This window comes from Psittacula echo (assembly GCF_963264785.1).
Source record: "Psittacula echo genome assembly, chromosome: 8".
Classification (NCBI taxonomy): domain Eukaryota; kingdom Metazoa; phylum Chordata; class Aves; order Psittaciformes; family Psittacidae; genus Psittacula; species Psittacula echo.
The window spans coordinates 1056387-1075381 of NC_137744.1; the positions used below are offsets into that span (position 1 = coordinate 1056387).

Below are 18995 nucleotides of genomic sequence, written 5' to 3' on the forward strand. Positions count from 1 at the left end.
CCTCTTCTCAGCATCCTTTGGTCCCCAGCCCTGCGCTCAGACCCTCCTGGGCTTACTGGGGAGGAGTGGGATGGAGCAAGCGGCCATCCCCGTGGGAAGTGCCCACATCTCCTGGCCCAGGGCACGGTCTCAAGGGTGGAAGCTGCTCTGCAGGGCCCGGGAAGGAGCTGGGAGCCAGCACCAGGCATCTTCCTCTCTCAGGATGCAGGATGCAGCTCAGCGTGGGCAGAACAACCCCTGGACACCTCCATGGTTCCATAGGATTTTCCCTGCTCAGGGAAAGCTGAAGGTCTCAAAAAACACCCAGTTTTGGGGAAGGACAAACTGGAAAGAGTGAAGTCCCTTCCTTTTCCTTTGAGCCTGGAAACAGCCAGCAATCAAAGATAACAATGGTACCTTTTCCTATGAGGAGCACGTAAATGGGACAGGCAGCAGGCTCCTGCTGGCTTCCTCCTCAAAAATCCCCCACCCCATCAGAGAGCCCAGTGAGCTCTCACTGCTCACAAAGACACCCCTTCCCAACCCCCTCACCTCCCATTCCTTTTGTGCACAGCCCCCTGTGCTTCTCTTCCCCACGGAAAGCCTTCGGTGGGACCCAAGAGCTAACGGGGAGGACTGAGGTGGGGGATGCACCAGCGCAGCCCTGTGACCCGCAGGGGAGCTGGGGGCTCTGGGGCACACTGTGGGGGAAACAGGAAGCTCTGAGGTGTACTGGGGGCAAATGGGGTTCCTGATGTGAACAGCACGTAAATGGGGGGCTCTGGTTTCACCACATCGAGCACTCTGGGAGCACCGAGCGCTGAATGAGGGGCTGGCTGCACAGCCAAGAGGGAAGGGTCCCAAGGGCATCCGGAGGAGACAAAACACCAGTGCTGGGGCTGAACTGGATGGGCTTTAAGGTCCCTTCCTCCCAAACCAGGCTGCGATTCAAAGGGGCACCGCTAATCCCAAACCCACGTCGGGAGGACAATTTCGTGCCTCTTCTGCCACCTTGTGGCCAATGCAAGAACGAACGGTGAGAATGCAACCGAGCTGCCTTGGTTACTGCTCCTCACGTTTATTCCACGTTGATGGGCAATACAGACTTAGTTTCAAGCTCCTAATTGCTTGAAACGGGTATTTTGTTAAGATGATCACTTTATAAATAATTTATCTAGAGACTTGGTGCTTAGCTTTGGAAAAGGCCTTAAACACATCCATTGGATCACCAGGGAAGGGGAAGGAGAAGGAAGCAGTTCATCATTTATTGGCTGAAAGAACTCGATTACAAAACCTGACCCGGTAGCATTAGAGCAGAGAGAGCCTGTCCCCTGACACGCACAGCAAGTGCCCGGCTCACCAGGCACTGACTGCCAAAAAGCCCTGGGCCTCCAGAAAAAGCTGCACAGGGAGAATTTAGCCCTCATGGGAAGTAGGGGGAGATGGAGCTCAGGATTTAAACAAAGCCCTCTCCACTCCATGGTTTAGTGCTGGAGTGGCTACATTAGAGTAACACCGATGAGGAAATGTGTTCTTCTACATTCACCATAAGCAATTGCCCCCAGAGAGGTTACTCCAGCCCTCCAAGGAGTGTGGCCTGGGCTTGGCTCTTAAGAGGAGGCTGACGTCTGAAGAGCACAGCCCTCGGCAGCAGCAGGGTGACCAATGACAGCCACCACGTTCCCTGGCAGGAAGGCACCTATGTCACCATGACCCGTCACCAACACACTTGTGCCAGCCCCAGACCTGCCCGCTCCAGCTCAGGGCAGCGGCAGGTAAAGCTGATGTCCACAGTATTCCCCTCATATCCTGGAGGCACACGGAGGCAAAAAGAGCTCAGGAACCCTCGGTACCACCAAATAACTTGTGAGAGGACCTCACCACTCCAGGCTTTCCAATAGAGATCCTTTGGTTCAGAACACAGAGATGGTTTGCTGTCACCACCACACTCCCAGCCATGGATTCACCCAGCAGCACAGGGGAAAGCCACCCCCGGAGCACCAGAGTGGGACCGTGTATGGAACCACTGGGTTTGCTGCTACTTCCACACCATCAATGAAGATGTGTGAAACGCCCCAGCTGCATTGCGCTGGTGTAACTGGCACCCAAGGAGAACCTGGCAAAGAAAGTAACAGACTGGATGCTGCAGGCTGCTCAGGGAATTCACTGCCTCAGCCTAGAGGAATACTCAATTCCTGCCTGTGCCCTAGGCTGCTGTTCACAGAGATGGGAACCCATCCTGGAGAGATGAACCTCACAGAACCAGCTCACTTCAGGCTGCTGTTACCAGCCACCATGGCTCATGTTTCCCTTCCTCACCCCTCTACCCTCTGATCCACAGCTCCCTGCCAAGCTTTCACTGGGAAGCTCCTGGTGCCTGCGGCACTGGGAAATACTGTGAAAGTCAGCCTCAGGCAGCTCAGGCCACACTTGCACGGGTCTCTCAGCACTAGAATCTATACAGTCAGTGTTTAGATTAAACGAAGGCAGCAAAGGCAGCACTTGTACCCTGGACACAAGAGCATCCTGCTTGCACAGGAGGGCCAGGGGTGAAAGGGACCAGCCCTGGTTTAAGGTCTAGTATAGCAGAGCAGACACCTCCAAAGACACAAATCCTAAAATCCCCTCTTGGTTCTTAAATTCCCATGTTTCTAGCATTCCGCTGTTTCTAATAACAGGAGGATCTGCCCTTTTTCTTTACACTGCATCCCTCTGATGTGCCAGACCAGTTTATCTCCCAGCTAGCCGGAGCCAAAAGGCACCTCTGTGTTCGCTGCCTCCATACGCAGGAGGATCTGGTGAAAACACCACCCAAACTGGTCAGCCCCATCCAGCAGCTGGTGAAATGACAACCTTACACAAAGCCTTTCTTCAGGAAAGGTGAAGGAGCAGGCACAGGGGGAGATCTGACAGCAAATCCTGTGGCTGCTGAGCCTTCGCCCTCAATTCAAGCACAAGAACACACATATGGCGTTACTGGAAGTCAAGGAAACACGAGACCTACATCCCTCATCTAACACAGCTCTCCTTCCCAACATGCAGCTCTTGCTACTTCCCCTGTTCCTTCTAACCTAAAGCTCTTCAGAAAAACCCTCCCAAGAGGGGGTTCTCCCTTTGCAGGCCACCTCTCCAGCAGCATGGCTTGTATCAGTCACTGCTCTTGGGGTATGTGGTATGTTTAAGAAGCCACTGAAATTTGCCAGCACCCCTCAGTTTGAGTAGTGGCACGTTCACATCAAACAGGGGCCAGGTTTTCCTTTTCTCTAGAAGAGCTGAAGTCCAGCCTGGGGTGAGACAAAGCCCCAGAGATTTCCATTCTGCTCTGCTGAAGAAAACAACCCAGAAACCTGGAACTCCAGCTGGCAGTAGGCTGAACAGCAGGGATAAATGCAAAGAGTCCAGATCCTGAAGGCACTTGGTTGGAGGAGCACTTCCCGTGGAATGATTAGCCCTTCCTGGGCAGAGCCAAGACAGTCTGAGGGGCTGGAGCAAGCAGGCTGGGTGCAGACAGCAAGAGGTGGCTGTGCTCAAAGGCAGAACAGGGTCCCGCAGAGCTCCCACAACTTCCTTTGGCTTCCACTTGCTCCCTCTCCTGAGCAGGCACCGGGAATGGCTCAGAGAGGCTGGAGGGCTTTGAGGTATGTGCAACATCGCCGGGGTGACACCAGCAGGGCCCCGTGCACGTGGCCGGGCTAAGCCTGCAGTCCCAGCAGGCGCGCGGTGTTGAGCACATCGTCCCTCGTCAGGTAGCAGCCGCAGAGCTGGCGGTACCCGGTGAACGCCTCCCGCCCGTGCAGGACACGCCAGTTGTCTATGAACAGGGCCTGCAGGAGCAGAGAGGAGGCCATCAGCAGGGCAGCCACCACGGCCAGCACCCTCTGGCAGGACAGGTCTGAAAGCTGGAGGCCCCTCAAGACTGGAAGAGCAGGTGAGGGTTTGCCAGGGTGGGCATGTCCACTCCTGCTCATCACTGTCACACAGCACAAGACCACAGCCAGATGTTTCATGGGATCTAGCACAGCTCTCTACCTGAAGCAGCAGTTCTGCTCTGCTGCTCACCAGGAGTTAAAACACAAGGGCTAGCAAAGCACAGAGTCACATTCCGGGCTGTTTCTTTGCTTTTCTACTGGAGAGGCTGGGCAGTAGTTCATCAGCAACAGAGGGGCCATCTCCTGCCTCTAGAGTGTCACTTCCCCCCAGCATCAACAGGAACGGAAGGGGGGGGCAGTTCTAAGATCATCCGTTTCCCTGCTGGATCCTCTCATTTCTGGGGCCCTGGGCTCAGGCTGAATCTAGGCCTGAAGGAATAAAACCCCTTCAAGCACACACAGCTGAATGAAGAAGCTATGCACTGCAACACCTTCAGGTCTACAACCTTGGCTCCAGCTCTTCAAGCTCTTCCAATGCTGAACCCAGCATCAGCCTTTCAAAGCACAGGGCAGAGCTTTTTCCTTCCAATACCAAGGTGTGCTAAGGCATCTTAGCTGCTTCTGGGACACTGCCCAGCTCTCCTGTGACTCACTGCCAATGTGAGGGTTCAAAGATAACCTCAGAGCTGAAGTAAATTCAGCTTCCTACACCTCTGTATTTCCATCACACTGGAAGTTTCTTCTGGAAGAAGTCTGAGGTTGAACACCAGGTGTTCCCAGCCCCTCTGCTTCTGAGGATCCTCACTGCAGTGACTGAGAAGATCTTTCTCCTCTCCTCTAGCTGGGCCCAACTTTGCCCTGAGGCAGGGTTTGAACTAAACATTTCCACCTTACCTGGAAGCTCATATTCTTTTAGAACACGAGGAACACATCCCCCCGCAACAGATGCCAGCACTGTAATACAGGTCACCTTAGAAGAGTTGCAAAGAAAGCTGCAGTATGTGGAGCTTGCCTGAAGCAGTCACCTTAGTGGCAGCAAGCACATCCAAAGGACCATGCTTCCCTCCCTGCACAAAACCCAGGCGAGTCTCCCAGCTCCAAGCCCTACCTTGCCTGGCTTCAGTTTGACCCAGAGCTCGTTCTCTGGCCTCCGGAGCTCAGTGGTGAGGGTGCGGTGAGCAGCGTACCAGCGGTGCACAACATCGTGCGGCACCGTGTTGATGACGGCACGATCATAGTTGTTGTATCTACAAGCAAAGAAGAGGTCAGAGACAGCCCATATGGCTCCACGAGCACAGCCAGGTATTCGCACAGGGAACCGCAGGAGCCTGGGGGACCAGGCAGTATTTAAGGGAGGCCAGAGAGACGACATGAGAGGTTACACTGCAAGTGCAGGACTGGCAGGAGAATACCCAGCACTGGGAGCAAGGAGCTTACTATCAAGTGTAAAACTGTTCTTGCTGGTGTCCTATGGAAGGATGCCTCAGTCTTCACTGGCAAAATCTCTGACTGCACCACCCAAGTCTTGGAAGGCAGACGCATGGACTGTGAGAATGAAGACCCTAGGCCCACTGTAGGAGAGAACCTGGTTCGAGACCATCTTAAAAACCTAAATGTGCACAAGTCCATGGGACCTGATGAAATCCATCCGCGAGTCCTGAAGGAGCTGGCGAATGAAGTTGCTAAGCCACTGGCCATCATATTTGAAAAGTCATGGCAGTCAGGTGAAGTTCCCGACGACTGGAAAAAGGGAAATATAACCCCCGTTTTCAAGAAGGGGAAAATGGATGACCCAGGGGATTACAGAGCAGTCAGTCTCACCTCTGTGCCTGGCAAACTCTTGGAGCAGATTCTCCTGGAAGGCATGCTAAGGCACATGAAAAACAACAAGGTGCTTGGTGACAGCCAGCATGGCTTCACTGAGGGGAAATCCTGCTTGACCAATTTGGTGGCCTTCTATGATGGGGCTACGGAACTGATGGACGGGGGCAGAGCAGTTGATGTCATCTACCTGGACTTGTGCAAAGCGTTCGACACTGTCCCACACGACATCCTTGTCTCTAAATTGGAGAGACATCAATTTGATGGGTGGACCACTCGGTGGCTAAAGAACTGGCTGGATGGCCGCACGCAAAGAGTTGTGGTCAATGGCTCGATGTCCGGCTGGAGACCAGTAACGAGTGGTGTCCCTCAGGGATGGGTGTTGGGACCGGTCTTGTTCAACATCTTTGTCAGCGACATGGACAGTGGGATTGAGTGCGCCCTCAGCAAGTTTGCCGATGACACCAAGCTGTGTGGTTCGGTTGATACGCCGGAGGGAAGGGATGCCATCCAGAGGGACCTCGACACGCTTGTGAGGTGGGCTGATGCCAACCTTATGGAGTTTAACCATGCCAAGTGCAAGGTCCTACACCTGGGTCGCAGCAATCCCAGGCACAGCTACAGGTTGGGCAGAGAAGAGATTCAGAGCAGCCCAAGGAGAAGGACTTGGGGGTGTTGGTCGATGAGAAAATGAACATGAGCCGGCTGCAGTGGGCACTCACAGCCCAGGAAGCCAACAGTATCCTGGGCTGCATCAAGAGCAGCGTGACCAGCAGGTTGAAGGAGGTGATCCTGCACCTCTACTCTGCTCTCGTGAGACCTCACTTGGAGCATTGTGTGCAGTTCTGGTGTCCTCAACATAAAAAGGACATGGAACTGTTGGAACAAGTCCAGAGAAGGCCATGAGGATGATCAGGGGACTGGAGCACCTCCTATATGGAGACAGGCTGAGAAATTTGGGGCTGTTCAGCCTGGAGAAGAGAAGGCTGCATGGAGACCTCAGAGCAGCCTTCCAGTATCTGAAGGGGGCCTACAAGGATGCTGGGGATGGACTGTTCATCAGGGACTGTAGTGACAGGACAAGGGGTAACGGGTTCAAACTTAAACAGGGGAAGTTTAGATTGTATATATGGAAGAAATTCTTTACTGAGAGGGTGGTGAGGCACTGGAATGGGTTGCCCAGGGAGGTTGTGAATGCTTCATCCTTGGCGGTGTTCAAGGCCAGGTTGGATGAGGCCTTGGGTGATATGGTTTAGTGTGGGATGTCCCTGCCCATGGCAGGGGGGTTGGAACTTGATGATCTTAAGGTCCTTTCCAACCCTAACTATTCTATGATTCTAAGATTCTATGAAGGATGTACCGCAGCACAGGACGAGGCCACAGGCTGTCAGAATAAGAGTGCAAAGCAGTGCTGGACAGGCTCCTGCACTCAGCCAGGCTGGCATTCCAGAAAGCAGCCCAAATTTCCTTTGGAAGCGGCGCAGTCCACACTCTCCCTGTATGCCAGGCTGATTCCTAGAGGCTTTTTCAAAGAAGGGCTGAGTCCTACTGCCTCTCAAATGAAAAGAGATGGGGGCATGGAGCTGAAGGGAGGATGAGAGGAGTGAAAAGCCAGAGCGCAGCACTGACACCCATCCTTGTCTGGGTGGTTCTGACACCTTCTCTAAAGCAGCCGTGTACAGCCCAGGAGGAAACATGAGCTGTCCCTGTGGCTTCACCCCTGCCCCTCAGGTATAGATTGGTTTTTCATAGAACCACAGGCTGGTTTGGGTTGGAAAGCACCTTAAATTTCATGCAGTTCCAACCCCTGTCCTGGGCAGGGGCACCTTCCATTAGAAGGTGTCAGTTTAGGATACCTCTTGAAACCCCTCCCCTGTCTACCACAATCCCCTCGCCTCCCCATTAGCAAGAGGCCTCACATGGGTGTTACCTGATGAGATAAAGCTCATTGTTCCAGGGGTAGACATTGAGAACTGGCCCAATTCCAATCATGTGGTTGTGGCAGTCTCCCACATTCTCCACATACTCGTGCTTCAGCGGGACCTTGGTGAGCAGCTCAAATTGGTCTGGGGCGCGCTGGAGAACCCGCTCTGCCGCATAGAAACCATCCACCAGCAGCGTCCGCCCACCTGTGCCCTCGTGCTTCAGGCAGTGGAACACTTGGATGCTGCATGGGCAAGAGAAACCAGAGCATGAAGACCCCTTGGCTGCCTGTCCCGTGGCCAAAGTGCTCCTCATCAGGTGTAGGTGGATGCAGCCACCCTTCTGGTTTCACTGAGGCCTGCCAGGGAATGGAGACAGACCAGCAATTAACAGCTGTGCCTGCCGGTTCTTAAGGCCTAATCTACACCAACTCAGAACAAGAGGACAGTGAAGAAATGCTGGTTGTACTCTTGGAGTTGTCAGGAAGTACGAGGGTGTCCAGGGTGACTCTCATTCAAAGGCACAAACATTATGGTCTCCCACAAGGCAACACATTAAAGACCCTTTGGAAAGCCTGGAGGAGTCCCCAGCGAGCATCTTACCTACAGGCACATCCCTCCCTAGTGGGAAACCGTCCAACTCAGCTTCTGTCCTTCCATTACTTCTCTGAAGCTTCCCTTTTCCTCTGTCCAAGCAAGGTGGGCATTGCGCTGTTAGGAGCAAACACCCAGGAGCTGCCTCCAGCCACCTCCCCTTGTTAGAAAATGAACTGTTACCTTCTGGGAAAGCCTTTACCTTCTGCTCTCCCTTCAGGGCCTCTGAACCCAGTCCCACAGCAGGGGATGGGGCAGCACCTCCCAGCTCCACACTCACCGACACCTTTTCACCTGGGTGCTCTATTCACCCTTTACAAAGTCAGTGCAGGAGCACTGGAGCAAAGGCCACTCTGTGCCTCAAAGGCAACAACCTCCTCCTGCAGCTCAGGGCTCTGAAGAAGCCTCTTCTCTGGGCAGGCTCTTTGGTACCTGAGGAGCTGGATAGTAAGCTGCAGTCTTTCCCATAGCTTGGGGATTTTCTATCCTCTACCCTTTGTAAAACTTAACCTGAGACTTGTCAGGTCTCAGCCAAAGCAGTGGGGAGGAAGCAGACATTGAAATGAACCCATCTTTCTTGAAAAACACCTCATTTCACTCAGAAGCAGGTCAAAGACTCAAGCGTTTTGGCAGCAAGTCTGGAAGAGGCTGGGAAGAAAGGATTTCTGGCAGAGATGGGGGATCAGGAAAGCCAAAAATTCATGTTCTTCCTGCACAACTCTGGCTTTGCAGAACTACAAGCATCAATGGTTAGCTCTACTAATTAAGCCCATGTTGCCCTTGCTTGATGCACTTCAGCTGGCTGCAGATGGAAGGTTCCCTACCTGAAAGGAACCCTTCCAAGTGGAAAGGAAAGATACAAAAAGAGCTAATGAGCTCTATAGTTCTGGCACCGAGCAGTCACATCAAAGCCCTTTTGAAGGTTGAAGTGCTGGTCTTATTTGATGTTGGGGGAGATTTTGTGAGCTCCTAAACCAAGTCAGCCAAGCAGGTCACACCAAGCAGGTCTCTGCAAACCATGGGTTCTGCACTCAGCTGTTAACTGGAAACAGAGAAGCCAACCACATGCAGTGTGGGGCAGCACCTGTGCTCTGTGTACTTCAGCTGCACAGAGCACAATCAAATCCACTGACTTTGCTCCTGACATCGAGCTGCTTCCCAAAAGCTTCCTGCCCGGCAGGGCACAGACGGGGCTCAGGCTGCTCTGAGATCCACCTGCAGTCAACACATCTCCCCCCTTAGTCCCCCTCTGCTTTCCCAGCTCTGCACTGCAGACCTTTCCCATTCGGGTGTTTAGCAAGTTACAGCCTCACTTGGGAAGAGCTGATCCTGCCCCGGGGCAGGAGGTGTGGACTGGGTGACTTCTCTTTGCAGCCTCATTTGCAGGAGATCACATTACCTCCACACATCTCCCCCAGGCTATTCCCCTCTTGACTCAGATAAAAGCAGACAAAAACACTACTCAGGCTAGAAATTAAGCCTGAAGTCTCTTGCACTTCCCCCTGAGCCATGATCTGCTGCCTTTCCACCTCCAGCTGCGTATCAAACTCACACCCAAAGGCTGTACCAGAAGAGCAGTTTGCAGAACAGCATTTGTGAACCAATGCTGCAGCTACAAAACGCTTTTTAAAGCACAGAAGGGTGTGAGCTGGGGGAGCCTGGCTTCTGCCCACCTGCAGGGCTGCACCCCTGCCAAAATGCAGCCCCCAACCTGCGTGAACTGGTGCAGAGCAAGGTGAGCAGGGCCTCTGAGGTACCTCTCCACGCTGTGCCAAGGGGAGCTGCTCTCCCTCCTCTCCCAAAGCTCCTCAGCCCGCACAGCTGGCCCGATGAGGGTGAGGAGGGTTCGCCCCAATCAGAAGGGGTAAGGCAAAGCAAACCTGTCCAGCAGCAGCTTTGTGCAGCAGCTCATGAGGGGTGCTTGCTGCAGGGGAAGCTCTGCTTTGCCACATGTACCCAAAAGACACCTCAACCCAGCTGCTCACCCCCACAAATGCTGTGTGGCACCTCAGAGGCTCTGAGAAGAGACTGTGAGAGAAGCTTCAGGGAGGCACAGGAACGACCACAGCATTCAGCCGCCTTTGTGACTACAAGGGCTACTTGAACCACAGCAATACCAAGCTGCAGTCACTATCTAACAGCCAAGTCCTTCACTGCCTGCATTCTGGAAGCCCCAGAAGTTCCAAGCATAGGGAAAAGTGACCTACAGACTTCCGCCACTGCACAGGGATCAGACACGACCTGGAATTGCTGAGTGACCAGCACAAGTACATCCCAGCATCAGCACTGGAGACAGCACAGCCCCAGCAGAAGCACTCACCCACAGGGCTCCTGGAAGTAGGTTGTGTCTGTGTGACGATCCAGAGCCAGCTTGGTGTAGGCAGTGTCTCCCCGGGAGAAGTCCGAGGTGAAGTACCACATCCTACCATAAATGGTCTCCCTGCAAAAGGGACAGGCAGTTACAGCATGGGCTGAGGGAGCAGCGGGTGGGAAAGCAGATCCCCTCCTGCTTTGAGGTCACTCCCCTCCTGCCTCTGCACAGAGGAAATTAAAGCAGAACAACAACATTCACATTGCCAAGAGCTGGTGCTTCTTGTGCCTCCTCCAGTGTTCAACTTCTCACTCTCCTCCCCAAAAGACTGATGGGAACTGTCAAACCAAGGAAGCCCCTGAGCGGCACGAGGAGCTGCCAGGGCACAGCCAGCCCCTGCCTGCACCCACCCACCACCAAGCCTGCTTCTGTTCTCAGGATCTTGTGTTTTCTGCCACCTTCCCCCCTACAACATGCACAGAAGGAGACAGACAGAGGGACAAACGGTGCTCAGGGGCTAAGGGGGAGGGTACCTGGAGCAAAAAGCTGCCTGCATATTCCTTGGAACCCCTCATTTCTATTTATTTCTACTCATTAGAAGCAATCCCTCCTCTCCCAGCAGCGTAAGGCAAGTCAAAGTGTTTCTGCGGCTTGGACAAGAGTTGAAACACAAACCCTGTCCTGCCATGCTGTTGGGCTGTTTTAAACACAGCAGAAACATTTCTCACTGATTTTCTTCAGTGAGAGCTACAAACTGGTTCTGATCTCCCTGGCTCCCAGGGCCAGGGCTGCCCTCCTGACCTTCCAAGTCATAACAGGAAATGCTTCTCTGGGCAAAGCTCTGCTCTTCCCAAACAGGCCACTTCCTCCAGTTCCTCCTCTCTGTGCACAGCCCCACTGTCACAAAAGTCACCACACGCTCCCGAGGCAGCTGCACAGCCTCATGATCCAGCTCTCACCCAGGAAGAGGCAGATCCCACAGTGCAACACTCCAGCTCGGTTCCAGCACAGTGGCCAAGGCTGTGGAAGACCCAGACGTTTGCTTTGCAAACCAGGCCACACTGCACGACACACAGGACAAGGCAGCAGCACCTTCCCAACCAGCTGAGCAGTCTGCCCTTCACAGCTCCTGACAAAGCTGTCACTGGCATTCCCAGGGCAGCCCCTGTTACCTGATCAAGCTGATCCTTTCTGCCACGATTTCTGTGTCCTCTTTGGTGGGCGCAACATTCTCCACAAAAGCGATGCCATAAAGCAGGAAGTTCTGCAGGAATTCCTTCAGCCCCGCATCTGTCTCCAGGAAGCTCCGGCGGTCCACGGAGGGCACCTGGGCCTGCCGGTAGATTTCAGCATTCCAGAGGATGCGGGGCTGCATCACCTGCTGCTTCTGCCCCTCGTAGCTGTTCTTCACCAGCCACTCCAGCCCATAGCGCGTCACGTGCCCATCCGGCCCTGAGGTGAGGGACCAGAGTCACAGTCACCACCAGTGCATGCCACAGCCCCAGGTCATGATCAGCACACCCCCCAGCCTCAGACAGTCCTCACCCTGTTAATTTGTCTGGTGACAGACTCTTTGCACTCTGATGCCACCCACACTAATGTCTGGTTCAGGCTACAAGTCCTGAAAGCATCACTGTTGCTGCAAGGAGCCAAATTCAGAGCCAAGGGCCTCAACTTCAGTGGTTCTGGGCTTTGCTGACAGAACTCCATGAGGAAGTTGAGCACTGAAGACCAGCCCATAACTAAGGGTAAGTTACAACAGAAGGGAGAGAGCAACTGAGAAGGACGGACAGAAAACGTGAGTTCTGACCAGGGATACCAGCTCAAACAGCAGGGAAAAGGAACCCAACCGTTTCTTGACCAGTCTGCTCACTCCCTGCATTGCTGCTGGGTTCAAACCAACCAGTGAAACACCAGACACTGAAGATACTCACATCTCTACCCAAAAACGGCTGGTGAGGAGGGGGAGGAAAACACAGCCACACATTTAAGACCGAGACATGTTACAGCAACCCCAACTGTTTAAAATCTGCTTAGGGCCAGATCTCTTCCCAAAACAGCTACTGATTTAGAGACAAGGCTGTCCTCTCCCAGCACACCTAAGACCAGGATCCATCACCGAGGCTCCCTCCAAGCAGGGCTGGTGGCCCAGAACCCATGGAGCAGGCACTTTGCTACCTACAGGTGAGGAAGAGCGTGGTCTCATCCACTCGCACAGCCTTAGGTTTGATGGCCAGGTCCACGCTGGCTGTGTCCAGGCTGCGCTGGTTGGTCTTGGCATTGTAGCAGGAGGCGGAGCGGCAGTGGTCCCGCAGCCACACGAAGTCCAACCGCATCAGCGTGTTGGCGTACCTGAGCTCTGCAGAGGAGGCCGGGCTCAGAGCTGCACTGGTGCCAACAGGCGGAACCATCACCCAGAACTGAGCCCACAGGTTAGGATCCCACTGACTGACAGGGGATGCACAGCTGGTTTGTCACACTACGCAGTGTCTTCATGGAAGGCCTGGCTGTCACTGAGCTCACCATGGGCTCCCTTCTTACCTAGCTCACCCTGCAGCAGGAAGGAGTAGAGCTAACATGCTGCTCACGTAATTACCTCTTTCATTTCTCTGCAAGTAGTAAATTCAGAGCTGTACATAACCTAGCTGCAGATCCCAGTACAGTAATACAGGTAAGAGTCAAACAAATAATCACCCCAACATCCAAGCTACACAAAGGCTACAAACCCCACCAAGACCTTGAGGCAAGGCCTTCATATCCATTTAGTGTTAAAGCCTCTCCTCCTCGTTCCATTCCAGGACAGCTTGGGAATGCTCAAAGCCCTTCAGAAGGGGGAGCCAGCAGAGAAAAGAGGAGAGCGCTTCCTGCTCGAGTCCCACTCAGCTCTGAATCCAAGTATCCAAGGTCACTTTGCAGTGGGAAAGCAACAATATCCTTTCTTGGGGACACTGTGTGGGATAAAAGAACAAACAATTCCCCTTGCTTCTGAGTGACCCAAGTACCAACATCTAACTGGCCTCAGCAGACAGAGGCTGGACCAAACAGGTCCTGGGGAAGTCTGTGCCTCGGTTGCCAAGTCACCTCCAAACCCAGGACAAAAGTCAGTCCTGCCTTTGGGAATTCCCAGAAGGAACATGGAACACAGAGACCAGCGTGCACCCCTCTAGCACAGCCCATTTCAGAAGAACACAGGTAACTGAAATCACTCCCAGGGACTGGCTGGGAGCAGGGACACGGGAGCCAGCACGTACCGAGGTGGTCGTGGTGTAACTGCCAGGCACACTTGAGGGACTCTGGCTCCGTGTGGTGGCAGCGAGTGCCAGCAGCGAGGACGGGCCTGGTGTCACCGGGCGGCCGCAGCAAGGCAGGGCTGGAGCTGCCACACAGCCGGAGAAGCCCCACCAGCCTCTGACGCCACATCCTGAGCTGCTGGGAGAGATGGGACAGAACTGGTGACACTGGTGACACACAGGGGGTGACACACACACAGGGACACACACACACGGAGGTTGCTGCTGCTGCCCAGCCTGGCCCCCAGCCCCACATCCCCATGCCAGGCACTGGCAGCACTCTGGGAAAGCCGGACTCATCCCCACAATCACCACTGATGGACACAAGAGGTGAGAGAGAGCTCGTGCACTGAGGAGGGGAGAAGTGGGTGGGATCAAAGGAAAGGCTGACGAGGGCTGGGAGATCCATTTTCAGGCTCTTCTCTCTTGTTGGCCTCCCCCCCGTTTCTGGGATAAGGGCAGGAGAGGAGCAGGAGGGAAGCTGGTGCTGCACGTGAGCCCTGCTTGCCCCCAGCTCCTGCCCATCACTCACCGACAGCAATGAACTGTCAGGGGCTCAGGGAGCTCTCTCATCAACCTCAGCCCATCCAATGCAGCAGCAACAGACACAGGGTGTCTCCTGCTTTGTGACTCCCATAAATCACAGCAGAAAACGGTCCTGGGAAACAAATGAACGCCCAGGATTTACCAGGCAAAGCAATTCCAGAAGGGACCGCAACGTGCTGCCAAAGCCTCATCTGCTGCAGGTCTCAGCCTCTCTCTGGCCTCCCCACTTTGAATTCCCCATTCCTGACCAGAACTACAGAGCTATAGGACAGAGGGAAAAGTGACCTTGGGTAGAGGCACAGGAACTGGAGGAATCCAGGGATTAGGTCAGTTCTAGAAGAGCACCAAAGCACTGAGGAGGAGGAGGAGGAGGATCTCTGCTGCTGCTGAAGGACACCACCAGCACGGAACAGAATCCAACCAGGGTTAATCTTTGCCTGGAGATCATGGGACCATTTCTCAGAGGGAGATCTGTAACGACTCCTCAATTCAAGGGCAAAACCTTCCAAGCATTAAGATGCGAAGCCACACAGAGCACCCTGTCCTGGTCATCCATTCCTGGAGGGCAGGTCTCAACCCAGCAGGATTTAACAGTGCTTTGGTCTCAAATGCACAGAAATGTGGCACCACTGGGGAGACACAGACTCGGGGAGCTTTCCTTATCAAAGACTTGTGATTTTCCTCCATGCTTTCTCAACACTGGAGCTGTGGCTGCCCCACCTGCTTCTCCACTCCAGAGCTGAAGATTGCAGAGCTCTCGAAGTTGGCAGTAACAATAAAATCAGCTATTCCATGTTCTCAGACAACAACTCGCTGGGCAGGAACTAAACCAGAGGCAGCTCTGGGGGAAAAGCCTGGAAACAGTTTTCTAACAGAACATGGTCTGAGGTGGGGACGTGCCCCTTCAGCAAAGGCTCACGAGGTTCCTGGCCTCGAGTCACCAGCAGCTTCAGCGCTGCACAAAGATTCCAACTTGGAAGTGCCGGATCTGCAGCTGCCAAAATGCAACCCTGGCTGCTGGCAGCTGCAGGAATCAGCCGCCAAGTCACGGACATGAACCTCTGAGACCATTAAGTCCAACATTAACCCAGCGCTGCCGAGGCCATCGCTAAACCCAGTCCCCAGGTGCCACATCTACACATCTGTTCAACCCCTGCAGGGACGGAGACTCCACCACTGCCCTGGGCAGCCTGTTCCACGCTTGACAGCCCCTTCAGTGAACAACTGCTCCTATCTCCAGTCTAAACCTGCCCTAGTGCAACCTGAAGCTGTTTCCTCTTGTCCTGTCACTTGTTCCTTGTGAGAAGAGACCAAACACTGCTGTGAAGCCCATGAAACTCCTTACAGATGCTGACTGAGCTGCAAACACCCTGAAAGACTCCCGGATTCTCGCTACAGACAGAGGAACTGGGCCACCAGAGAGCTTACACAGCCCAAGCCAGAATTACCAGCAGGCACCTGAAGACACACCACAGCACTTGCTCTTCCCTTTGGTGGTCTCCAGCCAGACAGAAGATGAGGTTTTGTAGAACAGCTGGAAGAACACTTTCCAGCACACGCACTGAAAAGTCAATACAGGAAAAGGAACTCTCCACTTCTGATGTGCAAGCTCCACCAAGTGAAGAAAAGCCACAGCCAGAGAAAAGCAGAACTTGACTATGATGTGTATTGGCTTTGGAAATTAAAGAAATGACTTAAAGTCCCTGAACCAAGCACTATGACTCACAGAGCATCAGCCTGTTCTTTAGGAAGCACAAGAGGGGAGCCTCTGCCCAGGTTTTGGTATCAAGAAACCCCAAGAGAGAAAGGAATAGAGCAGCCACCTTGTTTACCCACGCCTGGCGTCCTCACACAGGACCCAGAGCTCACCTCCAAATCCCTTTAGCAAGTGGCCTTTGTCCGGAGCAGCTCAGCCCTGGTTCCATCTTTCTGCACATGTTCCTTTTATCTCATCCTCTCCTAGTATCAGAACTCACCAGAGAACACACAGAGGCAATGGTGAGTGACCCAGATACTGAACCTCATCAGTGAGACCTCCTGCTCCTCTGCTGTCCTTGCTGGAAACAGACACCACCAACAGCACACAGAGAAGCCTTGAATGAAATCTTCCCAAGAGATCCTAAACCTGAGAGGAGCTGCACCAACCCCTATGATCAGAGAGGGTTTACATTCTGCCTTCATGTTCAGTCAGAGCCAAGAGCTCTCCTGGCTGGAATCAGGTATGGGAACAGCCAGCTCTTCCCCTCACCTTTATGCTTCTATCACCTTGATCCTGCCTCACAGCCCACCAGGCAGTGGATGAAAGCCAGGAGCAGGCTCAGACCCCCCGTGAGCAGGAGGAAACATTCCAATGTGTTGTGAGCTGAGGAATTCCCTTGAGAGGGAGGCCAAGAGACAGGTTGTGAGGGGAGCAGGAAAGATGAGAGGCCTCAGGAGGGGCTCATGTCCAGGGGACTTCCCACCTGCTCTTCAGCAGCATCCCACTGCTGCCACAAGTGCTGGTTCCTCGAGCTCTGCTAAACCCCACAATTCTCCCTGTGAGCAAAGGAGAACACTGAGCTGGAAAAACCAGGAACCAGCTGGTTCAGCAATGCCAACACACATGGAAGGAGAAGCCCCACACTCTGTGGTCTAGGGCCAGCTTGCAGCCAAAGCCTGCCAGGAACCAGGCAGCTGGTGCTGGGGAAGCTGCTCTGAGGCCTGACCTGTGCTGGTGCTGTGAACAGGCCTGACCTGTGGCAGCATGGCTAGCCTGGCTTCCAGGCTCCTTCAGCATCCCAGAAAGAATTCCCTGTTTCTCACGGAGCATTCCTGAGCGCTCAGCTGCTGACACTCACGCACCCTTGTCCACCGCTGGAGCCTCTGGCTAAAGCAAAGGGTTCTGATCCACCAGCAGCACGAGATTTCAGCAGCACAACAGGCCTTGGGCTTCTGAAAGAGAGAGAAGAGAGGAATCCATTGTTTTGTCGAGGCAGCCTGAGGAACAGTGTGGAACCCTCAGGAAGGGCAGCTCGGAAAAGACCTTTAAGATCCTCAGACCGAACCCATCCCCAGCAGTGCCGAGGCCACGGCTGACACCAGAGAGCGCCGCTACTGCAGCAGCGGGGAAAGCAGCCGAAGAGCAGAGCGCTGCAGAGGCTGGCACAGAGCTGCTGTCCAGGAGGAGCAAAGGGCCCGAGCCAGGAGCTGAGCCCCGCGCTGGGAAGCAGCTCCTGGGCACAGGCGCTGGGCTGCCGGCAGAGCGAGAGGGGCCGCAGCCCGAGCTGCCCCCGCTCCCCACGCAGCTGCGGCAGCGGCTGTGCTCCGCTGACAGAGGCTCCTGCCCCCCCGCAGGCTGCTGCTGCTGCTGCAGCCACCGCGTTAGGGCTGAGCGCTCAGGACCCAGAGTCCCCTCCAGCCCTCCCCCGCGGGCGCCGCTCGGAAACTCAGAAGCCGTTGAAGGCACCCCAGACCCGGCAGCTCCATCCACAGCCGCCGCGCTGCCCTGGCAGCGAAGGGAAGAACCTGCTCGCCCGAGGCTCAGCAGCGAGCGCCGGCTCCAGACCCCGCTTCCCTCCGCTTCCCGCAGCCTCCTGCTCGGAGCTCCTCCGCTGCCTCCAGCGAAGCCTTCGTGGGCGCAGCCGAACGCGAGCAACCTCCGCGTCGTTTCCTTCTCCGCAAACAGCCGGCCCTCGGGGCACCTGCCCCGGACACCTCCCGCAGCTCGCTCCTCTTCGCGGCCACTGCCCCGGACCGGCCCTGCCCTGCCCCGCCCCGCAGGGGTTGTCTTTGCTGCGGGCGGGAGCACAGCGGCTCCGCTGGAGCTGCCGCGGCCGAAAGCTCCGGTCCCTGCCCGGCAGGGGCTGAAGCCTCGAGCCCCGCGTGCGCCCGGGACACGGCTGTTACCTGCGCCGCGGCGGGACCTGGGCGGCTGCAGCGGTCCCAGGGGCGCTCCGCGGCTCCTCCCGGTCGGTCCCGGCGCCACCGGAGCGCACGCGCTACTCAGGAGCGCCTGCGCAACACCCGAGGCGGCGCCGGAGCCTCCGGGGCGGGTTCCCCCGGTCTCGAGCGGCGCAAAGCGCGGGACCAGCGGCGACGCCACCGCGCCCCGAGCTCCGGGCCCTGCGGCGGCTGCGAGCCCCGGGCGCGGAACGCACGGCTGCCCGCCTCGAGTCGCGGAAGGCGGCGGGGCGGGGCCGGGTCGGGCCCGCCCCGGGGAGGAGCCGTCACCGAGCACGAGCGGCAGCGCCCGCCGGAAGAGGAGCGCTGGGCAGAGCGGCGCCACCAGCGGCAGGGGACCCGAGCGCGGCGGCAGCCGCCGGACCCGCCCGGGACAGCGACGCGCTACAAAACTCCGCCCGGGAGCCATAGAGAGCGGGGCGGCGTGTAACACAGAGTGGAAGACAGAGCGATTCCCGACAACAGAAAGGAGGCTAGAGCGTCCTGGAAACCATAGGAAGATCCACAGAGCACCCCGTGTAGCATAGAGACTCAGGCCTGTGGCCACAGCATCGCACATATGAGATACAGCGGCCTCTAGAGTACCCCTTGTACCATAGAGAGGCAGGCCTGTGGCTAGAGCGTCGCACGTGTACATTCGCGGCTATAGTGCCCCTTGTACCATAGAGATGCAAGGCTCTGGCTACAGCGTCGCAAGTGTACCATAGAGAGGTGGCTATAGCAC

General features: G+C 55.4%; 1 protein-coding gene across 3 annotated transcripts; it reads right to left on the reverse strand.

Annotated features, from left to right (window-relative positions):
• Nucleotides 1-979: 979 nt before the first annotated feature.
• On the reverse strand, nucleotides 980-18256 carry LOC308224753 (trimethyllysine dioxygenase, mitochondrial). Of its 3 annotated transcripts, none has more exons than XM_080624936.1 (9): nucleotides 18218-18256; nucleotides 17174-17263; nucleotides 13748-13922; nucleotides 12679-12855; nucleotides 11669-11948; nucleotides 10506-10625; nucleotides 7600-7836; nucleotides 4957-5095; nucleotides 980-3803 (listed from the first exon to the last, which is right to left on the reverse strand). In XM_080624936.1, the coding sequence occupies exons 3-9, from the start codon at nucleotides 13914-13916 to the stop codon at nucleotides 3672-3674; spliced, it is 1254 nt and encodes a 417-aa protein (XP_080481062.1). In that variant the 5' UTR covers nucleotides 13917-13922; nucleotides 17174-17263; nucleotides 18218-18256; the 3' UTR covers nucleotides 980-3671. The 3 variants fall into 3 exon arrangements, with proteins under 3 accessions (XP_080481062.1, XP_080481061.1, XP_080481063.1); XM_080624935.1 differs by lacking the exon at nucleotides 18218-18256 and adding an exon at nucleotides 17377-17435; XM_080624937.1 differs by lacking the exons at nucleotides 17174-17263; nucleotides 18218-18256 and adding an exon at nucleotides 16581-16660.
• Between the last annotated feature and the right edge of the window lie 739 nt (nucleotides 18257-18995).